The sequence below is a fragment of the Urocampus carinirostris genome, chromosome 1, assembly GCF_059441175.1.
Source record: "Urocampus carinirostris isolate Australia breed hairy pipefish chromosome 1, RoL_Ucar_1.0, whole genome shotgun sequence".
NCBI classification, from domain to species: domain Eukaryota; kingdom Metazoa; phylum Chordata; class Actinopteri; order Syngnathiformes; family Syngnathidae; genus Urocampus; species Urocampus carinirostris.
In genome coordinates, this window is record NC_142349.1 from 14,531,623 (window position 1) to 14,558,346 (window position 26,724).

Sequence of the window (26,724 nt, forward strand, 5' to 3'; positions counted from 1 at the left end):
CATTGACACTCCCATTCATTGAATGATTAGCTTTCTGCTATTCATCAGTATGATGTCATCTGGGACCTCTTGAAATCCCTCTGTTGTCTTGCATGGCAATAAAGGTTGGCAGAGCGTGCATGAATATAGATTTTCAACCAGTGTGGGTCGAGACCCAAAAGTTATAGTTTGTGAAACCGGTGATGTTCCTAGACACAAGCTAGCAAGCATTCACACGCCTTATATAATTGGCTAAACCAACACCGAAGACTGATATTATGCCTCAGGGCCTTCAGGATCATTTGTGAAGGTCCCTGTGTAGATTTCTGAGCCTAACTAATGGCGTAAATATGATTGATTAATGCTTAAGTATGAAAGAACACATTATCACTTGATTCAAATATGACCAGTTAAGAACCTATGGTTTGAACTGTTATATTTGAATTTGCAGCCCGAGCTCTTTGTTGTTCGGCGGTGATGCATTTCCTTCTCTTGATGTGGCACGCATTTCATTATTAAATCATGAACGATAGCTATAATCGTGGCCTCGTCAGGAAGTCTGATTTAATCGTGGTCTTATCCGCTGCAGCTGCCTTTGCTTAAGATTCTTATGTCTTATTTATTTTTACAATTCTTCTTGAAAATACTTCAACGCAATTTCCTCATTTCCTAGGACACTGACAAGAAAAAGATAAACTGATTTTAATTTCCTATTGGATTAACGGCTACCTCGACTCGCAGAAATGTATGGAGGACTGAGCCATGTAGAAATAAATATATATTTAAATAAATACCTAAAAATATATGCCATATAAGTACATGAATGCATAAATAAATGATTTAATACCTAAATATATTTATTATAATCTATCAATAATATATCAATACATTCATTTTTTTCATTATTTTGTCATTTCTGTATTTATTTTGGGACATATTTTTGTGTATAATATTTTTTTTTTATCATGTATTTTGTCATGAATTGTACTGTGTATTTTTTTTCATCTATTATTTTATTGTATATTTTTTCATGTATTTTCTGATGTTTTTTTTTGTATTGCGTCATTTATTTCTTTGTCTATTTTGTCATTTATTTTTTTCGTGTATTATCCCTTATTTATTTGGTTGTTTGTTTTGTTGTGTTTTTCCATGTATTGGATGCAGAGGCTCAACTACGCCACACAGAGCAGGTTTGGGGATGTTCCCAACACCAACTCTTCACAGGAAGTGCAAGGGGAAGCAGAAGCAAAGGCAGATACAGGAGGAAGTCAGGACTGTAGTGTAGGAAGGAAGAACAAACAGAGCAGGCGGTTGGACCATAAAGTCACCTGGACGGACCTGTGGCAGGCTAAACCACACCGAATCAGGTTCCTCGTCCAGGTGCTATACAACATAACACCTCGCCGGGCAAACCTCTTCACTTGAAAGCGGAGACTCCAAATTGACAACTGTGTTTGGGGAGAGGAACTCTGGAATACGTCCCGGCCCTAAAGAGCTCGGCCAGGGGAGATACACCTGTCGACAAAAACTAGGTGCTGAAGCTGAATGCAGAAGCCATTAGCGAAGGCATTTGCAGCTCCTGCCAAGCATGAACACCAACTCGGCAACTGCTTCTGTCAAAAGATAGGCCCAGCCGGTAACAATGTACCTAAAGGCACCAGCAGGGATCTTGGCAATGGCCCAGGAATTCCATTTCTCTGTAGACCTGAAGAAACATCTTAGGTTTCCCCAACACATTGTCATAACCACCCTGAGGCCGGATAACCTACTCGTCTCAGAGAGCACCAAAGCATCGTGCTGGTTGAGTTAACAGTGCCATTGGTGAACCTCTTGTGGAATGCCCATAAAAGGAAGATGACCAAGTATAAACCGCTGGCCATTGACTGTTGACAGCGGGACTGGAAAGCAAGATGTATGATGCCCATCTAAGTTAGCAGCAGAGTGTTTGAGGGGCTCTCGCTTTACAAAGCTTTAAGTGCCCAAGGCATAACGGGAGCAACAAGGAGCAGAGCTATCAAGTATACAACCGATGCAGCCGAAAAGGCCTGCTTGTCATTTTTTTTCTCAAGTAGTTTGTCGTGTATTTCAGCATTTATTTTGTTGTGTATTTTATCGTCACCTATATATTTGTCACCTGAGTGATTAACACGTCCTCGGCACAATTCTGAAGGTCATGGCTTCAAATCCAGCTACCAGCCTTCCTGTGCGGGGTTTGCATGTTCTCCCCGTGCTTGCGTGGGTTTACAACGGGGACTCCGGTTTCCTCACACATTCCAAAAAACATGCGTGTCAGGTTAATTGACCAGTCCAAATTGTCCCTACGTGTGAATGAGCGAGTGAGTTGTCTGTCTCCATGTGCCCTGCGACTGGCTGGCAACCATTTCAGTGTGTCCCCTGCCCGAAAATAGCTGGGACGGGCTCCTGCACCCCCACGACCCTACTGAGGATAAATGGATGGATGGATGTCGTGTATTTTGTCACAACAAAATGGTATTCAAATGATGGGGCAGGTCAAACTGGCTGAGCTTTTCACTTATAGGTTGATCGACTGCTAGCTTTGGGTAGGTAGAAATTGCGGTATTTACCTATTGTAAAAAGCTCAGCCAGTTAGACCCAACCCCATCATTTGAACAGTGGTGGGCCTGAACGCCTTCAAGTCCTTCTCTGCAAGTCCATCAAAACATGTTAATCAATGATTGATGCTGTTTTTTGTGCTTTGCCTAAAAAGAGCCACAAATGATAAATACAGTAATTCCAAATTGTCTGTCAGCTCCTATTCATTGCTTGCCCCCCGCTTGCGCTGCTTCCAGACATGTGCTTTGATCCATAAACATTTAATCAATCACATTTCAGGTTCTCTTGTTGTAAGGCTCAGAAATCTGCCCAGAGGCCTTCAATATTTTATGTGCAGGCGCACTGCAGCATTAACATAAGTGTAATATTGCTATTGTCTTAGACCAGGGGTCAGCAACCTTTTCGGTGTGGAGTGCCACTTTCACATTTTCTTGTAAATCAGTGTGCCACACCAAGATTAATGACTCGCACAATTATTTTTTTCATATCCAACAGAGCTGTCATTTTACACCAGTCCGAATATACAACATGGATATACATTTTAATCGAATAACCGGCCAATTTATCTTCCACTATTCTTGTTCATCAACAAACTAAAAAAATGACTGTGAGCAACATGTGGAAAGGCCTGAAGACATCCATGACTTCAACTATTCTTCATCGACAATGAACTACAATCAAAATCAAGTGATATGGCAGTGCCTGAAACTTGTGACAAAAAGTTAGCGGACGCCAGGGCAGACAACTCTGAAAAGTTGCCTGCCCAGCCATAAAGTTGCCTGCCCCATTTTTCACAACTTGAAACACAATAAGACGACTAATCGCAAAAAAAAAAACATTGTTGCAAAGTATTAAGGATTGATAATTAGTATATATAACAGAACAACACTTTAAAATTACGTTTATTATGAATCTACTTATAACATTCATTGCATGTATAAGACAGCGCTGTTTTCCATCTGCCATCAGTATGTACCTGTGTTTACTCATCTTCATTCATGCAATGTTTGCTGCAAGCCACCTGAACTCCTATTTCTACGATGCTTTTAATGTATGTTTACGTTTTGTAGCGTCATAAATTTTGCTTCCTTTGAATATTTATTCTCGGGCTGAGGTTTTGGCTTGATTCCTAACCTCTTCTCCATTTTTCTTGTGTTCTCTGTGCGTCTACTTTTGTAATGATTTGTCAATTTAATAGCGCTCTTACTCGTGATGTTGCGGTAAGACGTTTTCCATTGTGTGACGTCATCATGCACGCACCATATTTCGTTTTGCTATTGTCGATTGCCATGTTGTATTGAATGGAGCCGTGTTGTTGTTTGCTTGCTGTTGAGGAATACATTTTCTCAAAGGCTGAACCACAATGTCCTGCTTATCTTCTCACGCATAAGGAAACTGCACACTCTGACAGATCGGGAAAATTATATGCATATGCGTTATAACGCTCAGAAAGTCCGGAAGCACGAAATATGAAACGAAGTATGCAAATTGCTAAACGAACGTAAATTCCGAAAATTCCAAACCGAACGCAGATTTTGAAATCGGAATAAAGCAAACGTTTGATTTGAAAAGAGGTTTTTTTTCTTTCTTGAAAAAGTTGTCGGCCACCCCGGCAGAGACGTTGTAAAAGTTGTACGTGGGAGCGTTAAAAGACGGATCCTTCCTCCTCTGCGACGCGCGGCGCAGACATCCAATCAGGAAGTAGAGGAGGCGGGGTGTTACCCTAAAGTATCTAAATAACACAGCGCACAACTGAAACTGTCTAAATTTCACCTAAAAATGTGCATGAAAAAACTGGTTAAACCCCTCGCAGGCCACTGCTGGCACGCGTGCCATAGGTTGCCGACCCTGTTTTAGACAATTTAAAATGGCCCTGCTGAAGGGCTTAGATAAATGTTACCACTTTTACAAACTAGGGGGCGATAATGCACCAAAACGATTAGGCCAACTGCCCGCTGTTAACGCACTCCACAAACAAATACAGTATTTGATTTGATTGCATTTTTGTCAACCCACAATTGTTGAAGGAAAATTAATGGATTTGTTCTCAGATTTAGTGCCTAAGCCATTTTCAAGGCAGCTTTTCGAGAAAAGCTAAACATCTTTAAGAAATTTATTTTTGGTTAAAGTGTGGCTACATTCCTAAATATTTTTATGAGGTTATTATTGATGTTTTTTATCTGTTGCAGCTGTATCCACAATGCAGGTTGTAGAGCCATAAAATAGTTATTGATTCAGACTAGTAACGGGAATTCCGGCTCTTTCGAGAAAAGCGTCCCTTTCACTGGCTCTCTGAAAAGATCCCGCACTGTTGATTTCATCCATATATTTCCAATTATTACATAACATTATTCACGAAGTGACTTGGAAAAGGGGGAATAAAGGAAAAACAGAAAGGAAGAAAATCTTAACAGAAAAAAAGGGGAAAAAGATGAAAAGCCTTGGGAGGGAAAAAAAACAGGTTTTTCGTCTCCTTTTAATTACCAATAATACTGTAAAATTTTGCAAAAATTAAACTAATAATTTTGAAAAAAAAAACACTATTATTTTTAATAAATTATAGTATGATTTATTTCTTTCACTCATAGAGATGTCGCTGTGTTGTGTAAGTCAATAAATGATAAAATGCATAAATAACTTAATTATATCATATATTTAGGTAGTATGTGATTTATTTACCGTACGGGTTTGTTCTTTTATATGGTATAGATTTAGAACTATTCATTTATTTCCATACTTGTTTCTGCCGATGGCTGTCTCGTTCCTCCATAGAATAGTCCATGTTTACAAACATCATGAAGAATAGGCATGAGGCATCTAAGGGCTTGCTTTTACAGACCTTGGGACCCCGAAAAAAGAAATTGCTTTTGGCCCAACTGATGAGATCAAAAAGGACAGAAGTAAGACCATGAGCCAATTCATTCGATTTTTTTCTTTTGTTGGATGTTGTTTCAGAGGTTTATAGCGCAGACAAACGATTTGAAATGAAATGTCAGGAAGATGGCAACCTGAAGGGCTTTCCCTGCCTGACAGATGTGTACCTTATGTGCACATTCCTTCCATTTTTCTCAGGTACTTTAAAGAGCGCGCCTATAGAACGCCGCATGAAGCCTTGCCATTTGAAAAAAAAATGATAGGATTCTAATGGAAACATATTATTATATGATCATTTAGCAGCATGGCAGTTCTCCATTAAGGTTAGTTTATAATTGAGCAGTATAAGCCCCGGTTGCTGCCAAACATTGTTAAAAAGAAAATACAATATATGTTGATACAGTGGTACCCCGGTCCTCAACTGCCTCAATGCTCAACCAAAAAATGTGCGCAAAATTGTTTTCGATGCTCGACACTGAAATCGGTGCCCAACCGAAAATAGCCGAGTCAAAATAGCCAAATCGAATGAGATTTGGCACGTAACGAGTGCAGCCGAGTAGAGCCGAGTAGAGCTGAGATGCACTCCGCAGCCCTGGTTAGCCTAGCTTTAGCGCCACTTCTATCCGGACCATCAATGAGTGAAGGGGTACGTCATTTTCAAAGTTATTTTTTTCCCGGTTTGTGCTTTTACGTTGCTTTTGAACACGGGTCCCAAGAACAACAGAGATAAAGGGAAGGATAAGAGGAAAACAGTGAGGCAAACTATTTCACTAAGAAGGAAATAATCGCAAAGTATGAAAATGGTTTTCGAGTGTCTGATCTTGCCTTGCAATATGGCATTGCAAAGTCGACAATTTCAACTTTTATAAAACCTAAAAAAGCGATAATGCAGGCTAATGTGGCAATTGGAGTGACAGCAGTTACCAAACAAAGGCCTCAGATAATCAAGGAAATGGAAAAGTTGCTTCTAATCTTTATCAAGGACAAGGAGTCGTCGAGGGATAGCATTAGTGAAGCTTTGCCATTTACGAAATAGCGCTTGCCATTTATGATGACCTACTGAAAAGAAGTGCTGGTACAAGTGGTGGTGAAATACTTTCTTCACTTTAAGAGCGAGCCAGGGTTGGTTTGAAAGAGTCAAACATAGAACAGGTATCCATCGGGGTCACTAGGCATGGGTTAGGGTTAGGGTCTTTAATGTTGTTTAGATACACGTGTTCTTAAAGTTTTAAATATTTATTTTATGGGTGGAACGGATTAAAACACTTACCATTGTTTTTTATGGGAAAAAATGTTTTGGTACTCAACCATATCCGGACTCAACCAACAACCAGGACTGCATTATGGTTCAGGACCGAGGTATCACTGTGTATTAAATATATATACAGAGCTCCCTCATTTTTTGCGGTTAATCGAGACCAGAAGCATCCACTAAAAGTCAAAATCTTCGCACCTTTTTTTTTTTAGAGCAGACTTGACGACTTGCTGTTAGGTCAGTGTTCTCGTTTGCCCGCATCCTTGCGTCCTAGACGCATAATTTTTGCTGGGGACGCATAGTGTCAAATCAAAGTGCGTCCCCGGGACGCAACTTTTTTGGCGCAAAAATTGTCATTATTACCCGATTACATTTTTTTTCAACAAAGATTTACTGCACTCCAAACTTTTCGTCAGGCCATTGTTATTTTGGTCTCGGGGTTTGAGTTTTCGATCTTGGCAAACGAGATCTCGTTGCTTTGAGATTACATCATTGTTGTGGTGGTTGTTGTCGAGGGAAGGTGAAAGTTAAGTATGCCTCCGAAAAAATAGTTAGTATTAGGTGAAAATCAACACAAAATTGGTAATTTCTTCAGTGTCAGTAATAAGTCGAAACGTGATGCAGAAAGTGATAACAACGGCAATAATTCCGGCACGAAAAAACGGCGGAGAAATTCTTCGAAGCTAAACACTTGTGTTGAAGCGAACAATTCGACGAAAGAAAATAAACAAAAGAAAACTATCAAGAAAAGGACTTTTCTGCCAAAATGGACTAAATTATATTCCTGGTTACGCAATGATGAGGATGATAATGGATTGGACCTTGAGAAGGCATTACAACTGTGGCGGGACAGCAAACCACGAAGAATATATGAACTGAAATACTGAAGTGATAACTGCTTTGTATTACCAATTAACTGTGATGATTTAAACTGCATGAATATATAGACTAATATTTCAGCAATATTAATTAGTATGTACATTATTTTTGTGAACAGAAAAATCTGAAGTTATAACTGCTTTGTATTACCAATTAACTGTGATGATTAAAACTGAATGAGAATAGAGATTAATATAATTATTTCAGCAATATTATTTTGCACAATGTATAATATTGTTGTGAACTGAAAAATCTTAAAGTGATAACTGATTTGTATTACCAATAAACTGTGATGCTTAAAACTGAATGAATATATAGATTTATATTATATATTTGTCACCGATTTACAATTTCAACTTCGATAACACTAAATTTTGGGGACCCATAGATCTCTGTTGGGACCCATAGATTTTTGAGCATGCGAGTCCCTGGGACCCATCACTTTTCAGAGCTAAAATGAACACTGTTAGGTTACCCTAGTTGTGAAAAATACCAAAAAGCAGACTTAGCACTTTTCAGCAAAATAGAGCAAGAGGATGATTGAACAGATGCTTTTCACCTTTCGGTCTCCGATTTTCTTTTCTTTTCCCCTTGTATTCTCTGCATCTCAAAGTGAATCTTTTCAAGCAATACATATTTGGGCTTTTCGTACCCCCATTCCATGATGTCAGTCTCCATCTGGACTCAGTCTTTCTCTTGGGGTTTTTATTCTCATGTGCCAATGACCATGCCGACAAGGGAAATGCCACTCAAAAATGGTTGCGTATCTCAACTGGAGGATGCTCTAATGGCGCACAGCCATTCTAGTTTTTATTATTTTTACTTGGTATAAATAGTCTCTCATAAACTATAGATTTAAATGTTGTTTGATGGATTTGTAGAAAGTTAGGGCCACAAAGAGTATAACCGGCTTGGTGGCCTTTAGGGAGGGCGCCAGCCAGGAGACTCGGAGGTCGATGGTTCGTACCTCGGCTGGGTCATACCTAGGACAACATTGATACCTGTTGCCTCCCTGCTTAATGCTTGGCATTAGGGGTTGGAATTCATTGTTTCCATTTACAAATAAACAGACTCGTAAAATTATTCCCAATATGGTAATTAGCCCTCCCCTTTTGATTGATACCTTGTCCATGATAAAGGTCTGTTGGGGCTAGTTTTATTAATGCACATAGCAAAGATACAATAAACCTGCATCCCCTTCAACTTATATGTTCCACCTGTCTCACTCTTGCCTTTACTGCTCTGGCACCCCCTGGCGAACGTTAAAAAAAGCATAAATTAGCCGCATCATTGCATAGGCCGCGAGGTTGAAAGCCTGAGAAAAGAGTCGAGGCTTGTATCCGAATTTTACGGTCATGTAAATATATTAAAAAGTGATCAGTCAAATACTGTAAAGCAAAATTTTCTTATGAATCCTTCAGTAATATTTAATTTTCTATAGGCGCAAAAGATACATTTTCTTGATAGAAGAATCTCTATGAAATGAACATTAAATGAAAGGAACCATTATCATTCAGGCAACATCAGTAGACTATTTTTTAAAAAGTGTCCTGAACTTACTTCAAAGAAAAATACAATAATAACAATTTTTCATCATTCACTCAAATTAAATATTGTTAAAAAGTACGTAATTTGATTGGAATGCAATCAAATAAATTGTAAAGATCCATTAACCAAACACAATTTTCTTCAAGGACAGCCTGTCATGATTACCCAAGTGGAGCCACCTGGGGTAATCATGTGGCGCGCTGGAATGTGCTTCCTGATTGGTTAATGCTCCCTTTTTAAACTCGTTACGCGGAGAACTCTTGGTCGGAGGATTACTTTTTACCCCGTTTGACTCGCCTGATTTTCCTGTGTCTTTTTGACTTGTTTACCTGATTCTGCCTGCCTCCAATCCGACCTGCTTCCATTCCAAGCTACGATCTTCTCTCCAGTCCCGGTAAACTCGACCTGCTTCCGTCCCACGCTACGATTGGCTACGTGTCCCGAAGTTGTCTTCACGGCGTTGCTGCTGACGTTCGACGGTCATCGCGTCTCCCGCTAACCCTGTACGCTTCCCCAAATAAAAGACTTGTAACAAACGCTCTGGGGTCTCCTGCTCTGTTCTGGTCTTCCCTGACAGAATCCTCCGACCAGAATGGACCCCGCGTTCGTACATCTGCCCCCTGATGACTATGAAAGCCAGAACCAGCAGTCCAAATCCCCTTTAGAATGTGCAGTTCGGCAAGTCATTTCCGACGTGGCGAAATTGGCTAAGGCACCTTCGGCCTTGTGACTGCGCAATGACTCCCATGCCTGCCTGTTCGACTCTCCGCGGCCTGTCTGTTCGACTCTCCCATGCCTGCCTGTTCGACTCTCCCATGCCTGCCTGTTCGACTCCCATGCCTGCCTGTTCGACTCCGACTCCGCTGCCTGCTCGCCCTGAGTCCGACTCTTCTGAACATGTCCGCCCTGAGTCCGACTCTTCTGAACTCGTCCGCCCTGAGTCCGAGTCTTCTGAACATGTCCGCCCTGAGTACGAGTCTTCTGAACATGCCCGCCCTGAGTCCGACTCTTCTGAATCCGACCCCCCTGAGTCCGACTCTTCTGAATCCGACCCCCCTGAGTCCGACTCTTCTGAGTTGACTCTCCTGATTTTCCTGTGTTACCCTGTGACGTGCCGTGGGTTTATTATTTTTTTTTTCCTGGGGAACTTCTGGAGCCGTTCCTTGAGGGGGGGGGTTCTGTCATGATTACCCAAGTGGAGCCACCTGGGGTAATCATGTGGCGTGCTGGAATGTGCTTCCTGATTGGTTAATGCTCCCTTTTTAAACTCGTTACGCGGAGAACTCTTGGTCGGAGGATTACTTTTTACCCTGTTTGACTCGCCTGACTTTCCTGTGTCTTTTTGACTTGTTTACCTGATTCTGCCTGCCTCCGATCCGACCTGCTTCCGTTCCACGCTACGATCTTCTCTCCAGTCCCGGTAAACTCGACCTGCTTCCGTCCCACGCTACGATTGGCTACGTGTCCCGAAGTTGTCTTCACGGCGTTGCTGCTGACGTTCGACGGTCATCGCGTCTCCCGCTAACCCTGTACGCTTCCCCAAATAAAAGACTTGTAACGAACGCTCTGGGGTCTCCTGCTCTGTTCTGGTCTTCCCTGACACAGCCTAGAAAAATACACAACAATTCTTAGTATATTGTACAATAATGAATAAAGACAAGCTCACGGGTTGTAAAAAACCTTTTAGTGGGCCGGATGTGGCCCACGGGGCTCAGATTTAAGACGGTGTAAGTAGATGCAAAAAATACAATCTTTTACCTTTTTTCTCCCAGCACTTTTGAGAAATTCTTCAACAAAATTAGGCCTGCCACTCAAAGAGTTTGCACACCCCTGATTCAAAGATTTGGAATATTACTTTCTAATAAATGGTATGCATTTGTAAGGAATGGTTGCAATTTTTTTAAGAAAACTATTTGATTAGCAGCTGCATCGGGTTCTAAAATTTTGAGGGGCCAGGCCAGGAGAAAAAATAATGGTTGATTGATTGATTGATTTTCAGTATCTGTTGATACAGTGTATGGATTCAATACATGTCATGTTATTTGTCTCCAAACAGTAATAATTTAAGCAAAATGATATATCAAATTTGATGAAAAGCTCAAAAGACAAAAGGGCAAGAAAATGTTTTGTTTTATTAGCAATTGATTTTTCTAGTAATATCTTGGCGTGTTGTTGTTGTTGTTTTTTTACGATAAAAATTATACAAAATACAGAAAAATGTATTTTAATTGTGGCCTAGAATGCAGTATTAAAAAGCTTTATACAATATATTTGTATGGGGAGTTCACAAAAGAACCCCAGGGATAAGAGGGGCACCAAGATAGTCAATAGGCTTGTGCTTGCTAGGAATGTGACACATTGACATCTTTCTTCAACAGAAAAGGAAAACGTATTTAAAACTTAATTCGACCGATAGGGATCATGCTTGCATGTCAGCAAATAACTAGCTAAGTGCAACGGTCAGGATCGTTCTGTAACCGCTCCTATCTTGCTGGTGACTTGTCCATTTTTCATTTTGATTGTTCCGCTTATTTTTAATGATGATCAAATATGTAGTGCAATTCAGTTGAGGTGAGCTGGACCAGTTTTTCTCAATCATTTTTGGTGGTTTACTGGTCTTTGGTTTTTAAAAAAATTGAGGCTCACTGATACTCCTTAACAGTAGAGGGCAAAAATGCCCTGAAAAGGCAAGTCGGGGATAATGGGTCGAGCCTGCACGAGTGCATTTTGGTGGACAGATCAGCAGAAGAGCTTCCAGACCTAACAAAAATGTTGCACTTTTTCATTAATGCTTGCTTATGTTGAGTCTGTTAAAAAATCCTGATTTTACTGGAGTGAAGCGTATTAGATATTTTTGAAAGTCCAGCTAATTGAGCATTAAAGGGAATATAATTACTTAAAGTCATTTTGGTTTTGCTGGTCATTTAAGAAAAAACAGTGAGCATATTCTTCTGTCTCGAGTTTTTCGAGAAGTAGAATTTCTATTTTTATTTTGCTCCTGTGTATTGGTTGAGATGGTGGGTCATCAAATCAAACCAGTTGAGAACCACTAGGTTAGATGATAGGCTCTGGGCCGCATCAGGCCCTCAGGCCACTAAATGAAGAACACTGATGAATATGTCTGTGAATGTGGGTGCGAGTCCTTGTCTGAATTTGCATAAACGTCTTATAAAATACAGCCTGTGACAAGTCCACGGACTCAGTTCCCGTGTTCAGCGCTTTCAACATGATATCTTATTGCTGTAAAACTGATTTAGTGACTAATGCCTCGGTGAACTGTAATTCACACCATCGGATCACTTTCCCTTTGCTGAGCAAACGGGCAGATCTTGGCAGAGTATTGACAGGAATTGAAATGAAATTCTGACAATTGCCTAAAAAAGGTAGCTCTTAATGCAAGCTTAATTCATTCCACAATCGTGCTCAGAGCTTGAATATGAAATAATCAAAAACTAATTGGCCTGTTCCCGACCTGCCAAAGCATCAAAATGAACCCTAAACAGCAATTAACACATCTTCCTGATCACACATTCAAATAGTAATCAAACATATTAAATACAGTATTAAGATAAATAAGATTATATTAACAAAATAAAATGGGAGTTTATTATGCGCACTTACCTCGGAAGAAGTCGGTGTATCAGACATTCACGCAAGGTGTCAGCTTAAACGTATATGATACTTTTTTTGATCATTTCAAATAAGGTATGCGGAATTACAAACTGTATACGATATTTTTTCTTAAAGATAGCTCTCTTCTGGACCATTTCAGTTATAATCCAGACCGTCTCACTCACTGGTAGCAAGACAACGTCATCGTAGATTGCTACTATTGACATTCTACATAGTTTATGTTATTGTGGGTAAATAGTCACCGCATTATGTTTGGAAGGTTACTATAGCTTAATAAGGGTAATTGTAACCATTAATACAGGGAGCATTTGGCTGAGATTACACGTATGATACACGTATGTTGGCTGAGATTACACGTATGATTACACGTATGAGAAGAAAATGACAGGGGTGACTACACTCTAGATGGCAATAATCCATCTTGAACAAGTATGATATATATATATATTTATATATATATATATATATATATATATATATATATATAAATATATATATATATTTTTTTTTTCTTTTTTTTTCCTTGCCTGTTGCTGGCTTTAAGCAATTACAAGCGGTAAGCAGTGTCTAGTGGTAGCCTCTGGGACTGCTCATGACCTGGATTTTCCTTCATATAGTGAGCAAAACCTTTGCTGCAAATAAAATACATACAGGAATCCCTCGCTATTTTGCGCTTCGATTTTTAATTGAATTGTCTTTATTGTAATAGATATAAATGTATTGTGCATTGAGTTTGAAGCAGACAGCATACAGCAAATGCTGTCACAGGGATAGTTAGAGAAGGATTTGTGTGTTGGTTGGGCGTGACTGTCTGTGTGCGCGACTGTGATAGGCTGGTGTATGCTGTCAGTCAAACAGCGGGGCGGGCGCACAAGTCTACGTGTTCAGCGAAAAAAACTTGGCAACAGCTTTAGCAGCTTGTGACAGTGAAAATACATTCTTTAATCAACTCAAACTTTGAAGACAGTCAGAAGAGCGCAAAGGAATGGATTACCCGCGGGTGCTCTGTGGATTGTTATTGGGTTCAGGATGTGATTTAGGCGGCGTCAGGGAGTAGGGAAAACTGCAGATCCAGCCTACTGCTAAGGCTGGGCTTACAAGCCTCTTAAGTTACCTCTGCTGAGCCTGTATCAGTATCTGTATCAATGGCAGATCCATTAGCCATGCAATGGATGCCTGGAAGCTTGTGGGAAACCACTACATTCGTGACTCTTGTATTTGAATCCTCACCTGGCTCAATCGAAGATACCCAATGTTAGCATGCAGCTAGCCTCCCGGTGTCTAAATCACTTTTTTGTATTAATAGGAGAAGGTATCCGACGTTGTTGTACTTCACTATAATAACAATTAAGACCACTCATTCAACTGAAATTCTGTGTTTTTATTTGCAGATCTATAGTTGTTATTTTCTACAGTAGCATACTCTCAGTCAGTATGGACATTATCTCGAGGAAGTTTGACCCTCGAAGCTTTTATCAAAGGGTGTAGCTTCTTTTCGGATTTTCAAGTTTTGCAGAGGGTTCTGGTCCCCATCAACCGCTATAGACAAGGGATTACTGTATACCAAAATTCTTGTATAAAGAGGTAACACTGTATTTTACGGCATTGTGAAAGTGGATTCTCCAGATCCTCCAGAACAAAGCACTCATCTCAGCCAACGCATTACGGTATTAGCGCTGGCTCAGAATAGAACTGAGCAAACATGTTTTGTGGACCTACTGCAGAAGAGAAAGTAGATTGCGGTTCCGGTCAGTAGCTTCGGGCTGCAAGCCAACGAACTGACGAGCCCCAAAATCCAACCAAACACCAGCAGCACCAAGCCCAGCGGCAATAGGATGACCACCGCCTTGTGCAGCTCTAAAAAAAAGCAGGAAACACACGCACATGTTTTAGACGTGAATACAGATGATTCACGGTCTGCATCCTGGGGCTGTTTTTCTGTTCTAATAATAAACAAATGGTGAGAAAATGAATGAGGCAACCACAAAATGAAAGTGATTTTAAATTAATTATGCCTTACAGAAAATCATTACTCCTGATTGGAGGCTGGAAAATAAGGGTTTTGTTCGGAAGTGATGTGTGTTTTTCCGCTGTAGCGTTTGTGACCAGGGTGAACCTGTTTCCGCTTAATTTGCAAAACGCCATAAAGAGCCTTAGTTCAGAAATTATTGTCACACTTTGTCTTAAAGTTGTTTACCACCTCTTAGTGGTGAAAAAACATCATTCATTGCCAGGTCAATCAAAAACATTACTTTTCACTCAACTCATTCAATGTCAGCTTTTCTTAAATGGATCTTTGAGAGCTATAGCCGTCAATGGCAGCCTAGCAAAAATGGATCTTTGACATTTAAAGCTGTCCATGGCAGCCTAGCTAAAATGGATCTTTGAAATTTATAATCATTAACAGCAGGCTAGTTAAAACAGATCTTTCACGCCTCTAGCCGCCGATGGCAACCTAGCTAAATGGATGTTTGACGTGTATAGTCGTCAATGACAACTTAACTTGAATGAATGCTTGGCATCAAAATGGATATTTGATGTCTGTAGGCATCAATGGCAGCCTAGCTAAAATGGGTCATTGACGTCTCTACCCGTCAATGGCAGACTAGCTAAAATGAATCTCGCAGATCTATATCCATCAATGGTAGTCAATCTCGAATGGATGTGTGACGTCGATAGACGTGTATGACAACCCAGTCAAAATGGACTTTTGACACGTATAGCTGTCTTTGGGAGCTAATAACGTATTTTCACGAGCATTAGGCGCACATAAAATCTCAGATTTTCTTCAACTTGTGCGGCGCACCCTATAGTGCAGTGTGCCCTGTGTGTGTGTGATGTAAGGAGACAGATGTAGCTAATTACAAGATGAGTGTCCCACATGTGCAGAAGAGGAACCGTGACGTCAAACGCAATGTTCAAATTGTTCGCAGAAGTACTCACGGATGCTAACGCGGTAGTGTATCGATCAATTTGAAAGTTATTGTGCTACCGGAGGCTGAGCAGAGTTGTCCCCCGAAATATGGATTCCCTGGCTACATTGCATGCTTTCCGTTTTTTGCCTGCAATGTTCAGTTGATTTATACGCTATGCAGAAGAGCATGGGAACCGAACATCCACGAGAGAATTGAAGATTAATGAATAGATGGTTCGCTTTGGAGGAAGCTGAAAAACAAGCTTCGACAAGTCAACAAGACGCAGTTGAGCCTCCGCGGAAAAAAGGCATGGTCGCCCGGGTTGGAAGAAATCCTCCAGCAGTGGATCGTCGAGCAAAGCACAGCAGCAAAAGAAGACTTTTCGAACCCCGCAGTGCGTATCGCTACTGTGCTATTTTTTTAAATGTTGTTTTATCCGTGTGTTTTACTTTGTAATGATTACTTAACTAAAAAAAACACAACAAAAATCAGTTTTGCTCCCGCTGTATTTTTCAATACGCACGCTTGTATCCTTGCAGCAGAGGGCACACGCACCCAATAATCACATGCGCCCTATGTACACTGTATGTGTTACATACAGAAATAGAACCAGCGACGGAGACTGAGCCTTTTAAAACTGTAGAACCTATGGTCGTGAAAATACAGTACGTTCCAAAATATTCTTGTTTACTGTGTTTTTTTTAATCCCTAAACAAAAAAAAAAAAACAGAATATACTTCCTAAAGTGACAGTGTGTATTATTTACAACCTTGTAAAAAACCCTATATGGATGATTTAAAAAATATTTGTTCAAATATAACCAAAAATAAATTAACTATAATATTAACAAGCATAGGTCAGCACGGCGATGCGGTGGTTAGCGCGTGTGCGGCACAGTTCTGAGGTCATGGGTTTAAATCCAGCTACCAGCCTTCCTGTGCGGGGTTTGCATGTTCTCCCTGTGCTTGCGTGGGTTTCCTCCGGGCACTCCGGTTTCCTCCCACATTCCAAAAACATGCATGTCAGGTTAATTGGCCGGTCTTAATTGTCCCTAGGTGTGAATGAACGAGCGAATTGTCTGTCCCTGTGTGTCCTGCGACTGGCTGCCAACCAGTTCAGGGTGTCCCCTGCCCACTGCCCGGAGATGGCTGGGATGGGCTCCAGCACCCCCGCAACCCTACTGAGGATAAGCGGTGCAGAAAATGGATGGATGGATGGATTAACAAGCATTTTAATTTTTAAATACTCGTTGGTCGAAAAATTTGCATTTATTTTACATAGCATGAGCCTCACCTAAAAGAGCTGACATGATTGTCGCCATTTTGTTGCTACAGGTACCAAAAAAAACCTCAAAAAGGTTGGACAAAAATGAAAAGTAAAATGGTGCATTTTGCTCATTTTGAGCCTCCATTGTATTCATTCTTTTTCTGTGTTTTAGCTCTCTATTAGTCAATCATAATTGCTTTCCCTTTAAAGCAATGGCTCTCAACTGGTAGGTCGGGAACTAAAAGTGGGGCGCCGAACCTTCTTCAGTAGGTTGCCATGGCAAACTAATGCTAAGAAGAAAAATCAGAGGGTCAATTATACTCCTAAAGAGTAGAAGGCGATAATGCCCTGATGGATCTTTTTCCTGTTCTGTCAATCGCTGCCCTCCAAATCGTTTTTGAGGACCACATCTCCTTTTATTGTGATTTTGATTGTTTTATTTCACTTTTCTGCCCATAATTAAGGGTCCCTGACGATCGAGTCAAAGAAGAAAAGGATTGCGAAATATAAAAAGGATGTACAGTAAATGGTCTAAAAAATATAAATATATTTGGCTTTTTACTTGTATATTATTCTTTATTATCTACATTCCTAAATAATTATTCATGTTCATTAATATTTTGGTTGTAAATTTCTTTTAGTATTTCAGAATTTCAAAACAGTTTCCAGGGTTGTTTATATGCGATGAAGGTGAATATATTCTCCTATCTCTGCTTTAAACTGCACAATCCTTTTCTTGATTTTGGTCGCAGCTTGTCATTAGGGGGAAAGGTAAGTTGTTAAGTCAGACCCTGTTGAAAGCCGCTGCTTTAAAAGGGAGTGACTAAATCTGGAGTACCGGCACAAGACGATCGGTGCAATAGAAGACTCTTAAAATGTTTCTTTGATTTAACACATTTGAGTTTGATTGAAAGGGGCATCATTATGCATTTGGCAGACCTGCTCTGCAAAGAAGAGGGAGTATATGAGTGACACTGGTTAAAAGATACACGTTTTTTCAAATGGTTGCATATTTTACAAGTTAAAAAGCAAAATTCCGAGATTTTACATATTCATACTGAACAATTTGCGGGTCTTCAAAAGTGCTCTCCACCTCGCCATTATGAAGTCAACGCTTCTTTGAAAAACACTCGAATGTTTTTATTGACATTGTGATGTGACCAGCATTTCGTATTTATCCGATTCTTTGTTTTTTTTTTCAAACGATTCAGCAGATCAGGTTATCAAATACAAGTGCCTAGCGAAAGTATTGATCCACCAATAACTTTTTTTCATATTGCCCCAAAAACTGAAAAGGTTTTCTAAGAATCAAAACCATGTGAGACACAATCCTGACAAGAAACTGTCAGGTTCCAAGTTGTTGACACAGAGTTAATTTGGCTTTGGGAAAATTATGCTCCAGTCCTTGGGTTGTACGGGTTTGCCGAAAGGAGTTCTGTGCACCTGTTTGATAACAGATAGTGTGCGTCCTGAGCTGTAGAAACAAAGATCCTTTGGCCTGGGAAACCCACGCTTCTGATCCTGGAGGCGCTCGCTCCAGAAAACAACCAGAAAACGCAACTGCACAATTATTGAGTAAACATAAATGTATACAAGTAATATAGACCATCATTTCCCTTACAGAAACCAAATTATATTAACATTCTATGTTACATTTACATCGGAAAAACATTTTTATTTGACCTGCGGGAGCTTAAAATGTCTCAGCCTCTAAAAGATGCTTTGACCCAAAATTACACTTCCTGTGATGCCAGGAGACATATTTGTTCTAGATTGTGCACGTATCTAGAATTGGTTGTATCCAAACAAACTTTCTCTATACTAAATAACTGAAAAATAATCACTTCCTTCCTGGCCTCCCAAAAGCATCCTAGTTCACCCTAAATAGCTAGAAAACACATCCTGATCACAAAAAAAAACATATTCAAATAGTAATTGAACATAAAAATGTAGTAATAAGATAAGGAAGTGGTAATGCCTGGAAAATCTCCAAACTTGAATTTTCTCTCATATGTATGGGCAATTTTAACTTGTATGTGGTGATCTTTTTTCAAAACAACTGTAATGTTTGTGACTTGAATGATTAATAAATTCATAGTCACTTTACTAGATAAGACAATTTCACATACAAATTACATGAAGTTACCTTGGTAAGTTACATCAGGCCCTTTGGGGACAGCCATTATGCTAATGTAACCCTCTGTGAAAATGAGATTGAAACCCCTGCTAAAGAGCATTTGTGGAAAGATCTGAAAAAAAGCTGAGAACAAATGATCACCATCAAACCTTAAGGAACTTTAACTGTTTTGCAAAGAAGAATGGGCAAATATTTCTGTTTCAAGATGTGCATACGTATCGAGACATACCCCAAAAGACTTGGGAGAGATCGTAGCAAAAGGGGTCAGATATTTTTGCAATGCCTACTTTTCATTTTTTATTTTTTAGCTCAATGCAAAGTATTGAATAACTGTACTTTATTTTCACAATTGTGTCTCACATTTCGTTAATTCTTGGGTAATATTTTGAATGATTTGATCCATAAGTTTGAAGCCTGAATACGGCAGTATGTCAGAAAGTTATTGGGGGGGACGCAATACTTTTGCAAGTCAATATAAGCAAATAAAACGGAAAAATGCAAACTCACCGAGGAGGTGCTTCTCCACTTGAGAGAGAGAAGCCTCGTTTGCTGTGAAGGAAGGGATGACAGAACTCCTGTCTGGTCCTGAAAATGTCAAAAAGAAATGTTGGCAAGGAAACGGAGTTGTTTACTGGCTGATTGATGATTGTGAGACCCCCTTGTGCAGAATTACACACATCAGCAGCTTGAATCATCGTAGCTTTTAAAAGCACTGACCTTGGAAGTGATTGCAATACATTTTCAATTTTAATCGACAATGAAAGAAATGTGATGTCAGATCTACTCGACGGAAATACCACCTGAGTTTTTATCTTTTGCACATCATTCTGATTAGATGACAACATTTTTTTACAAGCAACAAAAAAGAAAGAGAAAAAACGGAGAAAATAGTCAGGTCAAGTCATGTTTATTTGTATAGCCCTGAATCACAAGGAGTCTCAAAGGCTGCAAAGACCAAAAGACTGTTGCAAACCAAAGACTATTATGACAACATCCCCTGATCTAAAACCTAAATGAGGGCAAGAGAAAACTCAAAACCCTCAACATGAGAAAAATGAAGAAACCTTGAGAAGGGACCGCACATGTGGTAATGTTCCACTGCTCGAGTATTGTTTTGTAATTTTTCCCTGTTTGTCTTTTGTTTTTCTTTCTACTTATTTTTCTGCCTTTTTTAATTTATCGATTTTTTATTTTCTCTTTCATTTTTTCAGATGTTTCTCTTCATTTAGTTGTCCTTCCCCCCATTTCGGTTTTCTTCTTTTTTTCTTTTTCTTTTTTAGCTTTTTCACGTTTTTCTCTCTCCCCCTGTCAAGAACTAGAACCGGATCAGGACACAATCGCATGATGTTCTCACACAAGCCTTTTATTTTACGAGAAATGGGGAGTCATGCACGTTAGGCAGCCGGTCTGACGTGTAAAGACAGGAAGCCAGAGACTGACAAGATCGATTCCAATTGCTCGAGTTGATATCGGACAAATGGGGTCGATACCGGACAGGACGGGACAGACAGGATAGATAACGAATCAGGATATCGAAAATAAACATGAGAAACCAGACGGGAACGAAAACTGGAGAAAATAATACACAGGACAAAAGTAGACGGAAACAAAATTGGAAACCGAAATGAAACAGGACAAGATAAACGGGAACAATACTGGACAGGAAATACCAACAGGAACAGGACCTTGTCAAAACCCACGTCTTGTGGGGCAGAAGTTTGTTGACGGACTGACAAACTAAGAGCGAGCGCACTGAGCTTAAAAAGACGGAAAGCCAATCTGCCGCAGTTGGCGCCACACGAGCGGGTCCAATTGGGCGCCATAGCAACCGTAACACCCCTATTTTTCTTTTTTTTCCCTCATTTCCTTTTACCTAGGTTTGTCTTTTTCCATTGCACTCATTGTTGTTTGTGCAGGGCAACACAGCAGCGCAGTGGTTAGCACGTGTGTGGCACAGTTCTGATGTTATGAGATTGAACCTTCCTATGTGGAGTTAGCATGTTCCCCCCGTGCCTGCGTGGGTTTCCTCCGGGCACTCCGGTTTCCTCCCACATTCCAAGACCATGCATGTCAGGTTTATTGGCCGGTCCAAATCATCCCTAGGCCTGAATGAGCGAGTGAGATGTCTGTTTCTATGTGTCCTGCAACTGGCTGGCAACCGGTTAAGGATGTCCATTGACCACTGCCCGAAGATAGCTGGGATGGGCTCCAGTACCCCGGCGACCCTACTGAGGATAAGCGGTACAGATAATGGATGGATGTTGTTTGTGCAGGTTTGCTATGTAGATGGCGCAGTCCTTCTCTCCCTCACCTGCCTTGGCCACTTCTAAAGGTTATGCCTCAGTCTCGACTTACAGGCACTCGTTAAGCACCTTTCCCTACCCGGCCTTCTGCTGGATCTTGCCTGCCAGACATAAAAGAAGGCCAAATATTTTTTCTTACCCCGTAAAGATGCTAAAACTGACAGTGGCAAACAGGAAGCGCACAAAGGACAATGCCACGTTTAATATGTGTGGTAAATTGGTGTGCTATTTCGGAAACATAAACACATGAAAAAAGCTTGCCCTGCTGAGAGCGACGAGCTGCAACCAAAAATGTAAACACGTTACTGTTCCTGAACAAAAATGTGCAAATGCGTTGCCACTGTATTAACAGAGCCAAGGAGAGACAATTGACATTTTTTTCTTGCATTACTTACATTATTTTCAAAATATTGTGCAAGGGAAGGTATTTTACATCCGTAGTCATCATTTGTATTTTCGTGACATCGCTTTTTTTTTTACTTTCTTGGCTTTTGTTCTAAAACAGTTGTACGACGGATATTTATATTTATTTCACTACAAAGTTTGATTTGTAGTTATTTAAGACATTTCAGTGCCAAAAGTATTTGCTCCATGTCTATCGCAAATGCAAAACTACTGTAACTCAAGGGGGCGGATTTAAATAATCAATGATCAGGAAATATTTCCAGGCAAAAAGTATCGTATTGGATCAGTATCGATCGATACAACCATGTATTTTCTAGATTGGATCGACACTAAAATTCCCGGTATTGCCAACCCCTACCTTCTACCTAATGCGTTTCGTCTCGTAAAAAAGTAAGGTAAAAATAGGTGTGGTGAGTAAAACACAAGGGCTCTTTGAACTCAACTGGGAACACATAGTTAATAGAAAGAATATTGAACACTTTAAGGACGCCTCAAATGATGCACCCCACCTGTATCCCACACTATGGTCCGACATGAATCACGAGTGTCATTTGGCCAGTACAAGATAAAGGGCTGCTACCATGTGGATAATACAATCGGTGCTCGAGCCGTCTTCCCGGGGCTCATTCCCTCTCCCACAGTCATGGCTCTTCATCGCTGGTCATTTTTTGGAACCCTCCAGCTCTGAACTCATTTTTCACAACAATCATTGGAGCTGTACCTGATAATGGCCGAGCGATAGCATGGTGAAAATGGAGTGGATAATGCTCTATGTCCGCATCACAATCCTCTATATTGAAAGGAGAAAATGCATGTAGTAGTTTATGTGCTTTATAGCTTTAGAGTAGCGTCGAATTGGCTGTCACTAAACCCATGAGTTTCAGATATCCCACCCAGTTCCGCCAACACCTGCACGTCATCCAGTTGCAAGATACTAAGTGTGGGCAGATGGTTACAAACATCGATATGATTGATACTAAGCAAGAAGTTGGATTGAAACGATACCATTGTCTTAGGATTGATATTATCTTCCCATTTTAAATACAGTGGAACCTCGGTTCTCGACCATAATCCGTTCCAGAACCCTGTTCGAAAACCGATTTGTTCGATCACCGAAATCATTTATCCCATTAAAAATAATGTAAATCGTTTTAATCCGTTCCAACACCCTGAATGTTTACCTTGAATGTTTAACGTAAACATAAAGCTAACCCAGGCTAATCGTACGTCCGCGTAATCGTAATCTTCCGTACGAAAGATTACGCTAACATGAACGTGTGAAAATTAAAAAAAATCAGGTTGTTTACAGGTAATTTAGCACCCGGGTCTCCACAACAAGTGGTGAGCGGTTCATTGGAAAGGGGGCTCCGTTCCAACACCCTCAATGTTGGGCTCCGTTCCAACACCCTGAATGTTTACCTGAATGTTTAACGTAAACATAAAGCTAACCCAGGCTAATCGTAGTCCGCGTAATCGTAATCTTCCGTACGAAAGATTACGCTAACATGAACGTGTGAAAATAAAAAAATCAGGTCGTTTACAGGTCATTTAGCACCCGGGTCTCCACAACAAGTGGTGAGCGGTTCATTGGAAAGGGGGCTCCGTTCCAACACCCTCAATGTTGGGCTCCGTTCCAACACCCTGAATGTTTACCTGAATGTTCAACATAAACATAATGCTAACCCAGGCTAATCGTACGTTCGCGTTATCGTAATCTTTCGTACGGAAGATTACGATAACGCAAATGTGTAAAAATTAAAAAAAAATAAAGAAAATAATTATGAATAGGATTTCTTACCTTTGTGGTGGTCAGCAGAAGGCGCAGGTGGACGGTGGGGTATTTCAGACACTCCAACTCCTTCATATTTTGCTATTATTTCTTTCTTAAATGCAATAGTTGTACGCACTACTTTTCCTTTTTCACCTGTAGCAACTTTGCTGCCTGCACTGACTTTCTTCGGAGGCATAATTAGGGGTTAAAACACGTCGTACACCTATATTAAGAGCGAAAGCAAAACGAAGAACGTCCGTAGGCAATAACTACACCCGTATGCCGCTCAGCATCGCACCCTAGCGTACGCATTACCGGCATTCGAACTCCGGTTTTTTGACCGAACAGCGAAGCAAGAATTTCTCAAAATTTTTGTTCGGACTCTGATTTGTTCGAACTGAGAGGCGTTCAAAACTGAGGTTCCACTGTACCACGATAATAATGTTGTTACTGGGTCGTGAGATCTCATAATAGATACATTGTAACTTTTAAATTTGATCCAACTGTGTATTTTCAAAATACCGTGCAAAGGAAGGCATTTTAGTTGTTTTTGATTACATTGTTACACAGTATTAGTTCTTTTAATACGTTGCTGCTTTTTTTGGTTTCACTTTTGTTCTGAAACAGTTGTACTTGTAGAAGTATTTTATTTTTTAGACAGTTCAGAGTTTTACATTGTTCTGTTTACTGCCGCGGTTGCCATGGCGCCCAATTGGCCCCGCCTGTGTGGCGCCAGCTGCGGCTCGTTGACAGATTGGCTTGCCTTCTATTTAAGCTCAGTACTCTCACTCTCCCTTTGTCCGTCAACGAACCTCTGCCCCCCAAGACGTGGGTTTTGACTCTGTCCGGTTTCCTGCCTGCATTTCATGTCCGGTATCGTTCCCATCTATTTTTGTCCTGTTAATTATTCTCTCCAGTTTGCGTTCCCGTTTAGTTTGTCCTGTTTAATTTCGATATCTTGTTTCGATTTAAATCCTGTCGGTCCCGTCCTGTCCGGCATCGACCCCATCTGTTCAATATCTGCTAGGGCAATTGGTATCGATCTCGTCGGTCTCTGGCTTCTTGTCATTCCATGCCGTGTTTGACTCCCCATTTCCCGTAAGTTAAAGGGTTGTGCGAGAAACGTCACGCATTTGGGTTCTCCTCCTGTTACGGTTCATGACAGTTTACACTATTTGAACGTAGATTTAATTTTTAAAAATAATATGCATTGGAAAGGCAGCACGGCGGAGCAGTGTTTAGCGCGTGTGCAGCACAGTTCTGAGATCATGAGATCGAATCTTCCGTGTTGAGTTTGCATGTTCTCCCTGTGCTTGCGTCGGTTTCCCCCCACGTTCCAAAAAACATGAATTTTAGGTTAATTGGCCGGTCCAAATTGTCCCTAGGTGTGAATGAGCGAACGAATGACCTTTGGAGTGCACACAGAACTAACGCGTACAAGTGAAGACATTTAAAACAAAAAAAATCCTGCATTCAAGGATGTCGTCATGACGATGAATGTTTCGTTTTGGCCATACTGTCAACCTAATGTGGAATCCCTGCAGCTTTTTCCATTCTGAGCAATTTCTCACTAGGAGTGGCGTGATGCCTGCACAAGTGAGGAACCGTGAATGATGAGATTTTTCATTGAATCCCAACACACTGTGAAGTTGTGTTAAGGAATGGCTTATTTCCCCTGCATGTTTATTGGTTTTGGACACCGAAAGTCAGGTTTTAAAAATAAAGGCTACAATCAGATGAGCAGTTCCTTAGAAGGTTTTATTTAGAGAATATATTCTGGGAATAAATGAACTAACAGACAAGGGCTGAAGCAATTTACTTCTGTGAAGGCTGATGCGTTTTACAATGATTCTTGAAGATACAGGGCAGCCCATAAATTAATTAATAATCGATTACAAGTCAAACATACGGTCGAATGAAGGACTGTCGTCTTTGGGACAATTTTAGGTTAGTTTGTCAACCCTTGACGAGGAAAACAATTTTGTGACCATAAAACGGACGAAAACTGGACTTTATTTAGTATGATCTTCTCAGAAATGTGCTTGTTTAGACACCTCCTCATGAACTGAAATTGATGTGTCCCGTCTTTTATTGTGCATTCTTCTCAAAGAAGTCAGATGATATTGTAAAATGAAACCGAAATTATATAATTACAACTAAATAAATGACCACGTTTTAAATGAGGGAAGTATATAATTGTGACTAAATATGGGCAGTGACATATTTCAACATCAGTTGCCACTGTTGAAAAACAATAGAGTATATTGAAAAAAAAAACCTCTGTACACCATGAATATCAAGCAAGTTGGAAGACAATGGTGAGAATATGGTAGAAGGGCGGGGAGAGGTTAAAATATTTGGATTATTTGAAGGCTGTACCACACAGGGGCTATTTTGCTCTCACAAATAAGCACTGATCACTATAAAAATATTCTGTTTACCGATATAAAAACACAATGACAGGAGGTTGTCATGAAGTAAGTAAGTGCACGTACCTTCATTTATTCTCCACAGTCCGGAATAGGAACTCAGCTCCTCGTCAGTGTAGTTGGGTTTATTCACATCGATAATGTACCAATAATCAGTTCCGATTGACACGGCGAGAAGGCAAAAACTCATCAAACCTGAGAACCCGGCAGAGAGAACAGCCAAGCCGTACCTCATTTTGCCGTTTGAGGTTATTATAACAGTCCAAACATTCGGTAAAACAAATTTGTTAATAAATGATTTACAAATAAATTAAAAGATGCGTGAAACGCTATGTCTATTGCCCTTTCCATAAAATAGTGTTGGTTAGTCTCTATCACCTATGTCAAAGAAATTAAGACTTTCTGTTCACTTTGTTAGCTCAGATTTAATTTAATTTGAGTAAAGTGTCGCGATGTGCCTGTTCCGGAGCGCAAGCATCCAGTATCAGACGATTCATGCTCTCGAGTGAAGAAGTGCCTCCGTAGACAATATCAAGCTTGCTGTAAGACAAACGATGCTTCCGGCTACTGATTTCAAAGTAAAAAAAATATAATTTTCACATTACTCGTAAATATTTCATTGCAGCTGTAGATTTTGGTTTTGGTGCAAGCTTTTCGATAGCAAATTCTTTGAATTAGCTTGAAATTTGGTATTATTTCATCGTGGGTGATACCATTGTGCTTTAAATAAGGTTCATTTCTCACAGTAGTGGTAAT

At 40.3% G+C, this 26,724-nt stretch overlaps 1 protein-coding gene across 3 annotated transcripts in view; it reads right to left on the reverse strand.

Annotated features, from left to right (window-relative positions):
- Window positions 1–26,463, reverse strand: part of LOC148373650 (transmembrane protein 235) — a 65,430-nt gene extending 38,967 nt beyond the window's left edge. For all 3 annotated transcript variants that reach the window (XM_088327699.1, XM_088327695.1, XM_088327685.1), the window contains exons 1-3: window positions 26,035–26,463; window positions 19,568–19,645; window positions 14,462–14,599 (exon numbers count right to left, since the gene is read on the reverse strand). In XM_088327699.1, coding sequence (XP_088183825.1) covers window positions 14,462–14,599; window positions 19,568–19,645; window positions 26,035–26,203 — 385 coding nt within the window. In that variant the 5' untranslated portion in view covers window positions 26,204–26,463. The remainder of the gene's footprint in view (window positions 1–14,461; window positions 14,600–19,567; window positions 19,646–26,034) is intronic.
- Between the last annotated feature and the right edge of the window lie 261 nt (window positions 26,464–26,724).